Raw genomic sequence first — 18313 nt, 5'->3', positions numbered from 1 at the left:
TAAAGCAGATAATGACTACCCTAAATTTATAGCTTTATACTGAAAGACCGATCTTGTAATTAATCAGTAAAATTACATGCATGAACGATCACAATTAACGCAACAGGGTTGAAAATAATGGTCCAATAAAAAGTAAAACACTACAACTGTTTTGTTAAAAATAACGCATTGATTTTCTATAATAATTATAAAGGAAAATGTGTTTAAACGAATGTACAGTTTTTAATCTTCTTCGTCGGACTGTTTGAAAAAATGGATATAAAACGTCTGTATATTTCTACGTTTTTAAACGTATTTGTGTTCGTAATATTTGGGACTGTTTCAAGTCAAACTTATGAAAATGCTACACGTTTAAGATCGGATCTTTTAGCAAACTACCATAAAGATGTACGACCGATAAATAATCAATCGGATGTGGTAAATGTAAATGTAACGCTTGATCTATTCGGAATACCTGAAATCGACGACGTAAGGGGTGTGATCACAATAACAGTTGCAACTCAATGTGTGTGGATAGATGAGCGGATGCAATGGGATCCTGCTGATTATGGTGGCATTTCTAAAATTCTTATTTTAACAAGTGAAGCCTGGACTCCTTCCATTTCACTTGGAACGCCTATTGAATTTGCTACAATGGGATCGGTTAATAATCATGTAATCTTCTTTCCAAGCGGGTTCGCACTGTTTTATCCAGGCGCTGTTTTGAAAAGTTCATGTGGATTTAATATGAAATTTTGGCCTTTCGACAAACAGATATGTGATGTCGGATTTTTCCCCTTAGATTATACAACGGACCAACTATTATTTACGATAATTGATGGGGTAAGAACTCAGTCATTCACCCCAAACGCTGAATGGGTTCTTGAAGATACATCATATTACACTATAAACACGGCTGCATTTTCAATGGCGAAATTTCGGTTTAAACTGAAACGGCAATCACTCTTTTATGTTCTAACCATTATTTTACCAATCAATGGAATCGCCGGACTTACCTGCCTCGTTTTTCTTTTACCTAGCGAGTCTGGTGAACGCGTCAGCTATGCAATTACGATAATGTTATCCTTAGCAGTTTTCTTGACTGTAGTTTCTGATGAAATGCCAAAGTCCTCGGAACCGATATCATTAATGTGTTGTTACATTCTGGCTGGAATATGTGTGAGTGTTATAGGAACCGTTTTGGCCATACTTAATCTAGCTGTATATCACCGTAAGGAAAATGTTCCCAAGAGACCGTGGCATATTTCACTCGTTATGTTTTCAAATTGTACTAGAAATAACAAAGTGAGCGATGAACAAGACAGGGACAAGCGTATTCAGGACATTAAATACGGTAATGCACCAACACATGATAAGACAAAAGCAACCAAGACACACATCATAAAAGTAAATCAGGCCGAGAATAAAGACGCTGATGGTCAAACAATAACGTGGCAAGATGTGAGTCTTGCCATTGATAAGCTTTTATTTTATGCAATGGTCTTTTTGACGTATATTCCATCCATTGGGTTCTTGATATATCTTGGTGCAGCCTCAGATTATCAAATGTGAAATATATTTTTTTTGTATATAATTGTATGTCTTTACAGACTAACTGTATGATATAAATACAGTTTTACAAGTACATTGTAATCTATTTAATTGGTATTTTGAATAATATGACTTTCTGAATAAGGGGATATTTATACGTGTAAATATATTTCTACAATAGAGTACATGCACTAGTTTATTCTATAAAAAACTTTCAATCATAGTTTACGTAGCGTTATTTCAAGTAACCTTTTTTCGTGCATTTTGAATGTTTCAATGCATGTTTCTACATGTACAACATTCAGAAGTTTGCTACATATTTATATCATATGACAGGACTTGCATTTTGATTATGAAAGCATTAATTGGAACAAACTATTCGTTGATTTTTTGCTTTTTGTTTTACAATATACCAACATTTTTTCGTGAATAAAACATTGTTTCAGCCTTAACAATCTTTTGATCATAGAGATCAGTTTGCAGTTATGTAATAATAATGTCATTTATTGAATTGTTCTTCACGCCTTATTAGGTTTTTATTTAATGCACCACTGTACACCAAACAATTAAGATTTATCTAAAACTGTCATATTTGTTTTAACACTTTGAAATACTGAATAAAATATTTTTGAAACATATCAAACATTTTTATCTTAATCCTTTTTAAAGACACTTTTGTACAAACTATTTGTTTTCTACTATAAAATGTCTACTTTACATTTACGGAATAATGAATGAAAAAATCCAAAGAAAATTGCCTATGTCTCCCTTTCAGATAAATCCGCACATTTAATTTTTAGTCTGTCTAACTTGAAGCATGCTTTTTTCGGATTTTTACATGCATTATCTTTTCATAATTACTTAGTAATATCTTACTATTTGCTTATATTTAGCTTTGTCGTTTTGATACAAATATGAATTGCCATTTAACTTTTGTTAAGGGAGATCACCAGGCAGAGACATGATGATTCAGCAAATTCAAAGTTATTTCTCTTTTTTTATTTCTAGATTACATGTAGAATGTTACATTAATCTTACAATGTGATTGCATTAGTCAATTGTATATCGGTATATGACCTTTCATGATTCTCTTGCTATGCAAGTTTAAGATAAGTTGTTATTGGTATTGTTTTTGTTAACATGTGATTGCATTAATTCATTTTATATTTATGCTTCTCTTGTTAAATTTAAGTTTTAATGTGGTATTATTGGTGTTGTATTTAAAGCAATTTTGTCATTTGTTTATTAAAAAAAATCTAGCATGTAAATGTTAAACGGAGACCAGCCAAATATTCCAAGGATATTGTATACACATACATGAACAAGCAAGCGATAAAAGATAAAAGTTACTAACAAGTAAGTATTGTAAGAGAATAACTGATGTATTAATTGTTCAAAGCCAGTTAAGCATCATAACAGAGATGGATCATTCAGCAACTGATGACAGTATGCCACTTGTTTAAAATGTTTAATAGATTGATGAATTAGAAGTGCATTAAATAAGTTTACTTTTTAAAAAAAGTCAACCAGTACTAAACACGCTGTATCAACCAAACATTTTTTTTTTCAAATTGGCCTATTTAAACAGCTTTAAGCTATATTATAGAATTTAGAAGGAATACTAACATGACTAAATTTATAAAACCTGACCAAATTATTATTATTATTATATTTTTTACTAGATACATATCTGATAATTTCATATATTTTTTTCTGCATATAAGAAGATCGAAATCATTAATTTTACAATACTTTTCAATTCTAAATCTAAAAAAGTACAAAAGAAATTTGCAAAGAAATCTACTTTTGGAAAATCATATTCAACAATTAAATGCATTGCTTTGAGATGTCATAAAACAAAATCAAAGATTAATTTTGTAAATGCATATTGTCACTGATTATGTATAAAAGACGTTTTATTGCAAAGAAGTATTTTCTATAAAGATGCAAATTATGATATGCAAATTAGATGCCACAGAAATGAAATAATTTTTTTTAATATTCTCTTCATTTTCATATTTCCGCGAATATCAACCTAGTTGCTCTGAGAATATAATTAATAAAATAATATTTCTATCAACAGTCAGGATTTATTTTATTTTTTATGCTATACTTCAATCTTCTATTGTTTAACTGTATTTGAAAACCAGTTTGGTATCAATTACAAGAAACAGATACATGAAGAAAGTTATAGATTTGAGAATCCTTGTAACCATCGGACATGTGGTATTCATGCGATAGACAAGTGCATACATGTTCCTATCCGCTATTTGAACGTATTAGGATATATATACATACACATATATACATATAAGGAAAGATCTAACTTAAGGATAACTTATGCTTGAATCGTTATGAATGAGTACCGCGCTTAAAATGTTTTCCAGTCAATTTATTTACTTTATTGACCACCCAAGTTTCAATTAGAGTTGGCCTGCTCTGATCTATAAGCGTAATTCAAAACTGAAAGAGAGGAATTTCAATTTCCTTTGCTCTGAAATAAAAATAAAAATGATTATATCATAAGCAATTTTTAACATTTACCCCCTAACTATCTTAAATGGACTTTTTCATCTCTGTATATGAACGCAACTTTAAAGATAAGTATTCATTGAATATCCATCAGTATATAAAATTACTCATGTGTTTGTGGGTAACGCCTCGGGTAACAGTATTTTCCCCGGATGATTTTTTTACTGTTACTCACAAACCCATGTGTTATTTATTTAATTACCTGAACAATTACTGTGATGGTTATTATGATGACTTTATTTTCTTTTCTTTAGAAAATAGACCATGTGACAAGATTTTATATTATTAAAAATACTGTTACCCTGTAACAGTAGAAATTTGTTAGCCACATGATACACTTGCGTTAATAGTATAAGAGAGGTAAAAAAATATAGAGTACTTGCCGCCTTGGTAGAATTAGTTTAATATATCATTTCTGAAATATATCTCTCGTATAACTATCATTATAAAATGCATGTACTTGTTAAAGTTAATATGTAAATCATATGAATAGTTCAAACATCAGTTTGTCAATTATAATATTTATAATATGATATCAGTAACACTTTAATAATGTATTTAAAAGCTGAAAGCAGAATTAGGAAATCGTTGTTGCTAATTGCCTGAGAGATTGGGCCGGTTTCTCCTCATAACCTAACTCATACGAATCAGATAGTTGAGCTCACTCTCAAAGGCATCTGCATTGTCAGCTCTTTTATGTTATTTATGTGACAAGTAAACGGTCAGACATGTCTGAGACTGCAGCAAAATGTCCTACTAGATACAATGCGTTAATTATAAATATTCATAAACAAAAATAATGCAGCTGCTGCAACGAACACTCAGACTGCAATACATGATCTGACTAATTAATCTTGAGAAAATGCCACAAATGATAATGTCAATCGAATTATTCTTTAAGCTAAGATCTTAAGTTTGATAAAGCATACATAAAAGTAATACTTAAATTGATCATTTGGCGTTTTTTGCACATTTCAGCGGATGATTTATTTTATTTAAAAAGATGTTCCACAGAAGATTTACTTTTGAAGAAATGTGATAAGATGTAGTAAAATGATAATTGCTAAGCAAAGAGTCATTCTGCAAAGATTACACTGTTAATGTTACTGTAATGTCACATATTTGCTGTAAATTACAAGAGCTAAGAATGTGTTAGACACAAAGAGTACATTATGTAATTTGAACCATGGAATCTTGATGGATTGTATTTTAAGATAATTGTATCAAATTTGTCAACCAGCCCAAATCCAGCTAAACGTTATTTTCGCGTTTGGTAATACATCTTAAAGTGAAACAATTATTCAAAAAGTTTTCTTATTCAACTACCATATAAAAATTCTAATTGGTTAATATGAGGATGATATGAAATATTAATCATACATAGACTTTGACCGGAATATAGTGATTGACATTGATGTAATCAAATAAATGATATTTAACGTATTTCTATTTTTATTATTTGTAAAAGTTTTTCATCTGGTGCAATAATAATATAATGTATATTAACTTAAATGGCATCAAACATAACACCAATGTTGTAATTTGGTTTGATTAAATATGTAATAAAGCAATCTGTTGTTATTCTAATTCACCGACAATAGCAGACTTTACTATTAGATGGTAAATGATAGATTACTCATCAATAATGTAATTATATGATCATATGGTGATTATAAAATCTTCAAAGTAACAACCTGGTATTAAACTAATAGAATCTGTGGTTTCAAGTTAAAAACATAGGTGTGCTCTGAAATTGAAAATGAGATATTAAATATTTAAACAAATATTTATCTTGCCCAAGAACTTAACAATAATCAAAATATATTGTTAGTTCTTGAAATGCTTTTACTAATATATCGATTAATCTTAAATGGTTTGCTTGTTTGTACAACTAATGATTTGTTTATTGTATTAATGGTGCAATATCAAATTTACAAGTCTGGCCTATGAAATCAATATCAATAGAAATTACTTGTGATTAACTCTGAGTGTGACGTTATCAATATATTGTTGTTTGCATGTAGGCACATTCTTCTCTTATTACAAGCAAAATTAAGATTACTTAATTGCTGTTTTACTAGAAAAATGTTAAGTTTTTTTAAACCATCATAGCGCTTTCCGCACGGTTAACAATGCTTAATTTCTAGTATGCTAATGACAGACAATTCACTTTGAAATGTCGGACAATTCACTTTGAAATGGAGCATTGATGGTTAAGGATATAGTGTTGTCATAATCATTAGCATGTGGCCATCCTTATAAACCTGCTAACAGCAGAAGATAACGTAAAAGTAATCTATATCACCCACACCTATTGCTTTTATAATGCAACGGTCAAGAATATTCTGAATAAGGTCATACATCGAGATTTTAAGGTATCTTCTTCACCATATCTAATTTACAGGGAAAACATACGCCTTCTCTAGATTGCTCTACTAACGAGAGGTGTTTTGGGGTGAATTCATAAGCTTCATACATTTTTACGTTACTAAGTTTTTACTATTTCTGATAAATTAAGAACTAGCCAAAAGTTGATACGGTAAAATACAATGTTTGTGTTGTTTTGGGTTTGTTATGATATTAACTCAAATGATTGCAAGAAATATAAAAAGTGAGGTGGTTACGGATAACGGTTCACGGGTGTGCATGGAAAAAATAATGTTTTTGAAGCAATCAGTTATTTTTAGCAGTTGATAAAAAATACTTCTTGTATTCTGCTTAGGTTTCATCTAAAATCTGTCACGTGTAAAAAATATATAATGTCTTAATACACTAATGATCAAATTTCATTTTTGTGTAATATATTGAACACTACAACGGTTGACTCATGTTAAGCCGGACCACCTAATGTAAAAGTAATAATTAGTGCTGGAGTGTGGGGGAGGGTATAGAAATCAATGAAAGAAATACTATCCGTTGTTTACGTACAAACCAGAATTACGATTGAACAAAGTCTATTTCGATCGCATAAACGTTCCTGATAAAGAAAGACTCCCTGCGAATTTAGTTTAACATAAAACGTTTGTTAATATATAATTTAGGTTGGACTTTTTGAAGTAAGCTGATATACTGAACAAAATTTTAAAAATTGTAACTAGGCCCCTTTGTTTCGTTTTTTTTTTTGTATGTTTGTGTGTTTGTTTGATTGTTTGTTTTTACGCCTTTTTCCAACAGTATTTCAGTAATATAGGCGGGTAGGTTCCTAACCATCGTTCCTGGAGAGTAACACCAGTACTAGACTACCTTCCTCCGTGCTAAACTACCAAAGCATCTCCCGGGGATCGAACCCACGCCAGAGAGGTAACTTCTTTTTTTTTATGGTATGATATGCTTTAAATATGATTATTTAACTAATGATTTTTTTAAACTAATAGTTGGTTGCGTATTTAAGTAAAAATTTATAATTTCCGTATCTAAAACACTATATTAAATTGAACTACACTATCTCAAACTCAAAAGATGCAATATTTAAATAAAATCTTGACTAATTCGATTGCACTATCAGGATATGTATAAACTTTGAATAAATATTCTACCGTATCCCATTATATTACTGGTTTGGTTCATTTTAGTTCGTTTATGTGCCGTTTATCACGGGTTTTTCGTTTAATACTTCATCAGTCCAATCATATCCAGAACTAAAAATCACAAAATTGAATGATTGAATTGATAGTAATTGAATGATTATACATTCTAAATAAGTAAACAAAAGATTTTTATGACCACGTAAAAAAGTATGACCATAGAATAAAAAGTTATGGAACATATTAAAACAGAAATGTAACTTCAAAAATTGAGTGACGTATTCACCACAAAAACAGTTTAACAACAATTACAATTCAAAAGTCACTTTAAGTATGGTTTGACCAATATGTTATTATTTGTTTAAGTTCTTTTGACATGGAAATTCATAAATTAGAAAGGGCGTATACATTACAAAAAGAAATATTTTTATTACAACTTAGTTTTTGGTCACTTTTAAATTTATGTATAAAAAGTATGTTAGGCTATTCATTTATACAATACCAGGACTATTTGAAAGGGGATTAAATTCACGCGTTCATACAATAATACGGAAGTGTTTACCTTCGGTCACTCGTATTTTAACTATCTTTATAACAGATATTTAATATTATCTTAAAGCAGATAATGACTACCCTAAATTAATAGACTCATAATAAAAGACCGATCTTGTAGTTAATCAGTTAAATTATATGCATGAACGATCATAATTATTTCAAATAGGGTTGCAAATTATGGTCCAATAAAGGGTAAAACACTACAACTGTTTTATTGAAATAACGCATTGATTTTCTATAATAATTATAAAGGAAAAGTGTTTATAATAATAAACGAATGTACAGTTTTTTCTTCGTCGTCGGACTGTTTGTAAAATGGATATGAAACGTCTGCATATTTTCGCGTTTTTAAACGTATTTGTGTTCGCAATATTTGGGACTGTTTCAAGTCAAACTTATGAAAATGCTACACGTTTAAGATCGGATCTTTTAGCAAACTACCATAAAGATGTACGACCGATAAATAATCAATCGCATGTGGTAAATGTAAATGTAACGCTTGATCTGTTCGGAATACCTGAAATCGACGACGGGTGTGATCACTATAACAGTTGCAACTCAATGTGTGTGGATAGATGAGCGGATGCAATGGGATCCTGCTGATTATGGTGGCATTTCTAAAATTCTTATTTCAACAAGTGAAGCCTGGACTCCTTCCATTTCACTTGGAACGCCTATTGAATTTGCTACAATGGGCTCGGTTAATAATCATGTAATCTTCTTTCCAAGCGGGTTCGCACTGTTTTATCCAGGCGCTGTTTTGAAAAGTTCATGTGGATTTAATATGAAGTTTTGGCCCTTCGACAAACAGATATGTGATGTCGGATTTTTCCCCTTAGATTATACAACGGACCAACTATTATTTACGATAATTGATGGGGTAAAAACTAAGTCATTTACCCCAAACGCTGAATGGGTTCTTGAAGATACATCATACTACACTATAAACACGGTTGGATTTTCAATGGCGATATTTCGGTTTAAACTGAAACGGCAATCACTCTTTTATGTTTTAACCATTATTTTACCAATCAATGGAATCGCCGGACTTACCTGCCTCGTTTTTCTGTTACCTAGCGAGTCTGGTGAACGCGTCAGCTATGCAATTACAATAATGTTATCCTTAGCAGTTTTCTTGACTGTAGTTTCTGATGAAATGCCAAAGTCCTCGGAACCGATATCATTAATGTGTTGTTACATTCTGGCTGGAATATGTGTGAGTGTTATAGGAACTGTTTTGGCCATACTTAATCTAGCTGTATATCACCGCAAGGAAAATGTTCCCAAAAGACCATGGCATATTTCACTCGTTATGTTTTCAAATTGTACTAGAAATAACAAAGTGAGCGATGAACAAGACAGGGACAAGGGTATTCAGGACATTAAATACGGTAATGCACCAACACATGATAAGACAAAAGCAACCAAGACACACATCTTAAAAGTAAATCAGGACGAGAATAACGACGCTGATGGTCAAACAATAACGTGGCAAGATGTGAGTCATGCCATTGATAAGCTTTTATTTTATGCAATGGTCTTTTTGACGTATATTCCATCCATTGGGTTCTTGATTTATCTTGGTGCAGCCTCAGATTATCAAATGTGAAATATATAAATTTTTTTATATAATTGTATGTCTTTACAGAATAACTGTATGATAAAAATACAGTTTTACAAGTACATTGTAATCTATTAAATTGGTACAGTGAAAGTGGAGAAAACCGGACGGCTCTCGGACCGAGGATTTTGTCCGGTTTTCCCAGCGGTCCGGTATTCTCAATGTCCCCTTCAGCTGTTCAGGATCATATAAACCGAGCAATGACTTACAAAGGATGCTGAACGTATTTTTGCATTTTCATGATTATGAGTAAGTATATTGCTAAATAAAGAAATGATAAAATACTATACAATATGGTTTAATTGCGTTTGTCCCAATTATTGCATATAAATACAATAAAATTTTGGATTTAAACGAACAGCAGTTACTGCATAACGATAAAGTCCGATTACACCCGCATATGTTTACATTTGGGTAATGGATAATGATTTAACAAACATACATGTACTTTACCTAGTTTGTTTATAATAATGCCTCAATTGTAAATATTGCCTATAACATATTTGTCAGATAAAGAATTTTAAAGTAGGTCTTGGCAAAGTTTCACTGTCTTTAATTAATTTAAATTTGTCAATTATAGACAGTTCTCGTCAACTGATTTTAACTTATCAATGCCTCGTGCATTTTGGCATTTATGTAAAAGGTAACATCTATACCTTAAAATAATTCAAACTGTGAAATGAGACATAATTAAACAAACCAGACAATCGTTGGTCCGCTACCCCACAGTTAGCGTATTAGACACGTACATAAGGTTATTCACACCTTCGTTGTCCGGTATTGTCAGGGTAATTGTCTATATAATTGACTTTGTAGTCCCCTATCAACCGTCCGATATTCGGTTTTTACAGATTCCGGTATTGTCAATGTTTAATACAATAGTTTAAAGAAGGGAACATTTGGGACTGAATTATTCGTCCGGTGTTTAGAGAGTTCCGATTTTCTCAGCGTCCGGTTTTCTCAAATTTCACTGTACTTTGAATAATATGACTTTTTGAATAAGGGGATATTTAAACGTGTAAATATATTTCTTCAATAGAGTACATGTACTAGTTTATTCTATAAGAAACTTTCAATCATAATTTACGTAGCGGTATTTCAAGCAACCTTTTTTTCGTGCATTTTGAATGTTTTGATGCAAGTTTATACATGTACAATATTCAAAAGTTTGCTATATATTTATCTCATATGATAAGACGTGCAATTTGATTATGAAAATATTAATTGGAACCAACTATTTGTTGATTATTTGCTTTCTGTTTTACAATATATCAACATTTATTCGTTAATAAAACATTGTTTTAGCTTTAACTGTCTTTAGATCTCTATGCACAGTATACGGGTATGTAATTATCATGTAATTTATTGAATTGTTCTTCATGCCGTATTAGGTTTTTTTTATTAAATGCACCACTGTACACCAAACAATTAAGATTTATCTAAAACTGTCATATTTGTTTTAACTCTTTGAAATACTGAATAAAATATTTTTGAAACATATCAAACTTTTTTATCTTAATCTTTTTAAAAGACACTTTTGTACAAACTAATTGTTTTCTAATTTAAAATGTCTACTTTTTAAAGGGGGTACTCAGGCAAATAAATGATAAAAATATTAAAATGATTTAATGTACTCAAATCACGCTTAATGACATTTGTAAAGCCAAGCATGAATTTTTGTTTAAATTCTATATATTTTGAGTTTGAACATGTTGAAGGTAAATATATCTAGATATATTGAACGAAATCTAGACTCCGACAGAATGAATGAGTAGTTTTAAAACAAGCCATGTGACTTGAACAAACACTGGAAGCTACAATAACAGATATTGTGAATATCGTATCATTAAAACAAGTCTAAATCATTCACTTGACATGTTATTTAACGTTTCAAGAGTTCACTGTGGGAATTATTGTGAAATCTTAACGCTCTGACCTGACCCACGAGGGTCAAGTTATGAAACCACAATTTTATTCTTTATAAGAAAAAAAGTTTTGTTCCTATGACTGCCTAATGTATTTATTTTGACGACATTTATGGAATAACGAATGAAAAAATCAAAACAAAGAAATGAAAATTTTGCCCTTGTCTCCAGTGTTTTTTAATCTAACTAAACTGTAACATACGTTTAACGGATTTTACCATGTATTTTATTCATATTGATTAACACTTGATCAAATATTGCTTACTTAAGTCAGCAGGAACTGCAGAAAATTTCAAATATTCTATTCACATCCTTTGTTGGAGAAATTGACACAAGTTTCACTGGGGCATAATTGTGTTTATGGGTTAAAACGTTGTTTCGTACCCATTGTTACTGTATCATTCGAAAACGAAATATAAAATTAATAACAAAAGAATAAAAAACACGTTTATTGTCGCTTTTGTCATAATATTTGTAATATTATTTACAAAGAATCGAATATAACACGGACAATTATTTTACATTATTACACACTGAAATGCATGTGTTTAAATGCTTTTATTTCTTATAATATTGTTTAGCTAACTTGTCTGACGGTTAAATCTGGATATATTTTACTATGTTACCAATTTATGATATGTACATTTAGAACCGATAATTGATTGATTAATTTAGTTTACAAGAAACCAGCAAAGTGTATCGATAAGCTTGGAAAACAAGAACAAAAAATACCCATCTAAAATTCAATTATTTCGCTACGTCAAATATTATTAAACTAAATCAAATAATGAAGGAAAGAATCAATCAATTCATTAAACACTTAATTACCGTAATGTTTCTGACACGTGCCTAACACCACGAATAGTACATCGTTTTCGTTTTTAATTGCGGGAAACACGAATTTCTGGCCAATGATATTTACATTTGCGTTATGACAGCAGTGTACTGTTAGCATTTCTTTTCTAAAATTTTTGAAGTACACAAAAAGGCTGTGTTTAGTTTATAGTAATGAATCAAGTTTGTTTGCGTTGTATTGTTAAATATTTATATGCGCAATTATAGCATTATTATAATTACCAATTTAGTCAAATTTAAATATTAAAACTATCGATTGTCTATAACATGGAATATGGTCAACCTGTTATGAACTGATATAACTTTAAAAATTGTTAAATAGTCCAAACAATCGTTTATATAATCCCTTGGTTACAGTCCATTTAGCTACTTCACTATCTAAGTAAAAGGACGAAAGAAGGGAAAATGCAATATATATGCTTATGACTATTACAGTCACGTTTTGTTATGCAAAACAGATTGAGAAAAAGAGGAATAAATCTCCTTTTAGAGCAATAAAATTGTCAGCAGACTTTTGTCTCTACGTTAATATCTACAAATAAATATACTTATTTTAATTATTTATACGTGATTGAAATTAATTGATGAAGAAGTCGGGAAATTTCTTGAATTTCTCAATCCTCTTTAACAAATATCCCGTTACTGAAGATCAACACTGCTTAATTAAGTTCAATATTAGTTTGCATCAAAATTCATTAAATTGGAAGTGAATAGTTTAGAAACACATCAAAAATCGACGCATCCTTAACGAACTCAAATGATTGTTTTACACAGTGATGACTAAAAGATATTTTCAAATCATATAGATTAAGTCATTACCTTTTTGTAGGATTGTTTTAAAATTCCAATCGTTACACCTGTTGGTTTCATTTTCGAAATTACTCTATCACGGGTGTACTGTGTCAATGAGCTGACCTTACTTTATATTTATAACGAAAATTATATTTTTTTACTTCTTTAGAAAATGCAATCATGACTTTTATTATAATACAGAAGTAATAGTTTTAGAGAATGTAAGAAATTTTTCTACCCGCATAAAGTATCAATAAATGTTAAATAACTTAAATAAAAGTAGCAAAATATAAACAAAGTAATATTTAGACTTCCATGTACAATACTTCTTCACAATACCTGTACTGACTGCCCAAAAAACAACATGTGATTTGGGTAATTGTCCAGTGAGTAACTTTTTGGATATAATAGAATCACTCCAAATTTGAAAAGCTCTCAAAAAATGAAAATAAAAGCTTTTCTGAGACATAAAAGGCCCAGTAACAACGTAAACAGATGATAATTAAAGTTGCAAAACGAATAAACTCGTATGACATTTGTATTACAAAGATCTTTGATAAGCAAGTAGAATCAGCAAACAATTTAAAAAAATATATCTTCTGATATCTTCCCATTGCATTTAACATTTTTCATAAGAATAATAATCTAATGTTTAATTTCTTTCTTTTATTAGTTAAATATAAAATGTTGAATTAAATCGATATATATTGAAATCTTTTCGTAGACGTTATCATTATCATTACATTTCGTTTACTTTTGGAAATGTTGATTTGTGGAAACACTACCGTTATAAATCCCATTTAATACTACAAGCATGTGTCATTGATGACCAGGCAAGTCAAGCAGACAATAAATTAGTCTGGAATTTCCCCTTACACTATGCTATCTTTCCGTAGTAAATGTAGGCAGGGAACCAAACTAGAAACAAATACAATATTAAATTGCATTATCAAACTAAAAACATACCAAAATATGATTTAATCATATATTTATTTTCGAAATTTAGAAATTTCGTTGATTCATAAAGGCACTAATCTTGAATTCGAAAAGTATATCATGTTAAAAATTCATCGTTACGGTATAATATAATGATAATTCATACAATCGAAGATGTTAAATGTTTTTTTTTAAAAAAAAACGATAAAGCTGAGAAAAACGTCAGAGTCTAAACAAAACCAGCAAATTCACCGGTTGTCTTATCATGAAAAATGCACAAAATATTATAACATATTTGATACATGCAAATTCAAGTGATACTAACTTATCGTTGCAAAAAAAATTTAGGTGTCAGGGGCTTGAAAATGCTGTTTTTTACGAAAATGGATACACTTTATATACAGAAAGAGCAAAAAGCCGGTGTTTTGTTGTACGGTAAGGAAAAAACGCAGAACTTACTTTTTACATTTTAATTAAACATAAAAAAGTATATACGTGTATCATGATAATTAAGGTGATTAGAAACGATTAATCACAAAAAGGGGAACACATTTTTTATATACATTACATGTACATGTATCTGTATTTCTTTTCTTTAGGTTGGAACGGCAGCCGCCGAGTAAAAAACACTTACGTTCTGTAAACAATTCTGTGTAGTTTCCTCACATGAATATTCAAAAACGCCCCTGGCGTAGGATTCGAACCCACAGCGGTAAGAGGCAAATGGTATGAGTTCAACGAAATCAACAACTAGGCCTCAGATGCCCCACATTTGTGATTTTAATATATATTTTATATAACTTTTTAAACAGTTACGCATATTTAAGGACATCCTTTATTGATTGCCTGTAAATAAAAAACAATTGAAATATATATGTTACTTTTGTCTCTCAATATGTTTTTTTCCGAAATTTTTGATTGCAGAAAGAACCTGGAATGACAATTCATTGAATTTTTTCTATGAATTTTATTAAACACTACAAATGATGAATCTGTTCACAAAGCTGGCAATAGCATAGCGAAGTTTATTTTGGAAACTATCATTAACTGCAGTTCATTAAAACGAAGCTCATTACCAAATCCGATTCAATGTCCGTCTAATTTCAGCAAAGTGTGCGTCGTAACGAGTTTTGATCGATCCGACAAAACGCATCTCATATACATTCATATAGCTTTGACCAATGTTATAAGATACCAAAGCTCTGTCAACAGTACATATCTTCTTTTTCTTAGTTTTGAAGCAAGTCAATTGAAAGTTATTATAAAGACCTTTTGTGTTCATCACAAGTTTTGAGGAAGCAACAGACGGCGTGAGGCGAGATTAACACATGATTTATGTATTTTATAACGATAGTAAGAATATATTATGAAACATTGACAGTCGCTGCTCGCTGAGATGCTTGAAATGGGATTCATTCTAACTAAGTTGGTCTGTTGTTAATATTTTGTTTGGAAAAGGTATTTTGTTTTGTTACCCCTCATTTTTTTTTTGCTTTTTTTTTCCATTAGCAAATGGGTGTTATCCTGACTGGTGATTCAAATGTACCACGTGATTAATAAAAAAATGTAATATAACAAGGTTGCCAACGTGATTATTTTGTAAAAAGGGAACGGCTGCCATTTTTTTCTTGATCCGGCTTTCAAATTTTTTGAAGTTGATTAGGCAGGCCTATGCACAGAGTGACATTGAGTAGATTATGATATAATTCAAATTTATAACCTTTATGCGTATAAAACATCATTTGCTTGAATAGCTAATACAAACACCCGGGTCAGACATTCCAGTTACAAATGTGCATAACCATTACTTGTCACCAACTTGGAAGCATATTTATCAGGCAATTGCACACATCAAGAAAATCATTTTATTATTCAAACTGATTCTGAATGAGATGTAGACAGAATAAAAGACTGTTCCAAAGTTGGACATCGTAGTTGCAAATTCATATTTTGAAACAAAACTGTAGATATGACGAAATTTTTTGATCACCATCTCATGAACCGTATATATGTGTTTGTGTTTTGATTTGATATAATATTGATATACAGCTCACTACTATATGTGTTATGACTGGTACATTTCAACAATTAAGCAAAGAAAAATGAAAAGAAGTAAAGGTGATATTTAACTGTTATCAACAAACCTATTTACTATTTATTATAGTATTGTTTTTAGACGGTTGTTATTTCATCATGTTTTAACAAAACAATTCAACACTTTCAAATGGTAAACCACGTTTTCTGACCGACAAAAATCAACTATAATTGTAGAATAAATACTTTAGATGAATTGTCCGAAAAGAAAGTTTCGATTTTGAAGATCTTTTTGCTTCGTGTGAAATACGAATGTCTCATTTATTAGGTTAAATTCCTTGCATTACTTATAACAAGATTAAAAGGTCCAAATATATCATCGCCTTACACATTGTAATTATTCAAAACCTTATTTTTATAACTGTAGTCAGACACTTTGTGGTGAATTAAAGAAATAGGTTTGAGAATGTAATTGTTTTTACAAACATTAAGATGGAGGACAAGGTTTCATATCGAATATAAGGAACAAGTAAGAAGAGCGCTGTTTTAGAAAGCATTGAAATGAGTTTTGGAAAATAAGATGAATTTGATATCTTTATGTACATTTTAAATTGTACTAAAAATTTTGAATAAACAACATGTAAAATATGCGCCATGTGTAGCATTACAACCTTCGGCGATTGGTTTATTCAAATCAGAAGATATGTTGTTATCTTATTTAGTGTTATCATATTCATTTTGTTGTGACAAATCCCATGTTCAGAAAGAATAACACAAGTAAGATATAATTTAGTTTTCAAATATTCCCTTAGGAGCCGTGGTCACGTACGAGTGCAATTTTAATTCATTTTAAAAATGTTGCTGTTTCAAGTACAAAGAGAAATAAATTTGAGAGAAATAAAATTACTGTATCGGATATGCCTTGAGTTTATTAATTATTAATAATACTCGAGTTCTTATATTAAGTAGCTGCCTAAAATTTACTAAGAAGCAAATCCTGATATTCTATTTTTCAACTTTTATGTCTTCTTAATGTAATTTATAAATTTAATGATAATTGCTTGTTAAAGTATATCAATCAAATATTCGGAACATGGTATTAATCCAGTATCAGTTTCTTTGCTTTGCAAATTATTACAATGACTATGGTATCATCACAAAAACCTGTTCAATACACAAATGATTTCAAAGAGAAACAACAAGAAAATATTACCATCACAATTCTTCCTTAAAACAATTAGCATGTCTCATTATTCAAATGTTCAAATGTTTCAAAAGGTCAAATAAATACATAGAAGAATATTGAATGAGTGTAAGTTCAATACTGAATTTATTGCACGAGTTGAATAAAATTATATTATGCGAGCCTCTGCGAGCATAATATTATTTTATTCAACGAGGTGCAATAAATTCAGTAATGAACTTACACGAATTAATATTCTATTTATCACATACCCAAAATAAAGACCGTTTTAATTCATTTTCATTGACGCGTCTATAGTTAACGCTAACATTTAGCGCGTCTTTACAATGTTTGATAACGCTAATGACGTTCACGTCAAAATATATGCACGGCCGTGCAATACCGTATTTACGGAGTCGCAAAATCGGCACGGGTGTGTGATAAAAATAAATTTGATTAAAGTAAAATGAATCATACCGAGTTTTGCACGATTTTATTGAATTATATCTTAAATGTCAAATTAATTCAGTATCTTTTGCAAATGGGGGCTTTGTGAATTTCAAACATTTATGAGTGTTCAATCGCGTAATGTGTGATCTGAGAATTTACTTTTCACATTTTTACAAAGAGATAGAAATTCATCATTTTGTGTAACAAAGGCTGTTTGTTAACTCTTTGATTTTGGCATCAATAAAATTGATTGAAACATTAAGAATTGTGACTTTTATTACAAAGTTGATAATAAATAAGTACATATATAAAACATCAGCTTGAACTTTGTTATTTATTATCACACATATCTAATTAAAGAAGTTTCATTATCCAG

The 18313-nt window shown here is 30.2% G+C and overlaps 2 protein-coding genes across 2 annotated transcripts; both read left to right on the top strand.

The window, feature by feature from the left end:
* Window positions 1-252: 252 nt before the first annotated feature.
* LOC132742881 (acetylcholine receptor subunit alpha-1-B-like) lies at window positions 253-1551 on the top strand. Its single transcript, XM_060731384.1, has one exon. The coding sequence runs from the start codon at window positions 253-255 to the stop codon at window positions 1549-1551; it is 1299 nt and encodes a 432-aa protein (XP_060587367.1).
* Window positions 1552-8342: 6791 nt separating this feature from the next.
* LOC132742880 (acetylcholine receptor subunit alpha-like 2) lies at window positions 8343-10302 on the top strand. Its single transcript, XM_060731383.1, has 2 exons — window positions 8343-8658; window positions 8693-10302. Exons 1-2 carry the CDS (start codon window positions 8457-8459, stop codon window positions 9748-9750), a joined length of 1260 nt encoding a protein of 419 aa, XP_060587366.1. The 5' UTR covers window positions 8343-8456; the 3' UTR covers window positions 9751-10302.
* Window positions 10303-18313: the final 8011 nt, after the last annotated feature.

This window comes from Ruditapes philippinarum, unplaced genomic scaffold (assembly GCF_026571515.1).
Source record: "Ruditapes philippinarum isolate M1 unplaced genomic scaffold, ASM2657151v2 ctg4378_1_1_1_1, whole genome shotgun sequence".
NCBI classification, from domain to species: Eukaryota; Metazoa; Mollusca; class Bivalvia; order Venerida; family Veneridae; genus Ruditapes; species Ruditapes philippinarum.
The sequence above is the reverse complement of the archived record's forward strand: the minus strand, read 5'-3'. Positions and strand labels throughout refer to the sequence as shown.

What these genes read in the sequence shown, in the direction of transcription:
- LOC132742881 (XM_060731384.1), top strand. Translation starts at nt 253, where the DNA reads ATGGATATAAAACGTCTGTATATTTCTACGTTTTTAAACGTATTTGTG.
- LOC132742880 (XM_060731383.1), top strand. Translation starts at nt 8,457, where the DNA reads ATGGATATGAAACGTCTGCATATTTTCGCGTTTTTAAACGTATTTGTG. An exon ending in GCTTGATCTGTTCGGAATAC is followed by an intron (nt 8,659 to 8,692) that starts CTGAAATCGACG and finishes TCACTATAACAG; the next exon opens with TTGCAACTCAATGTGTGTGG.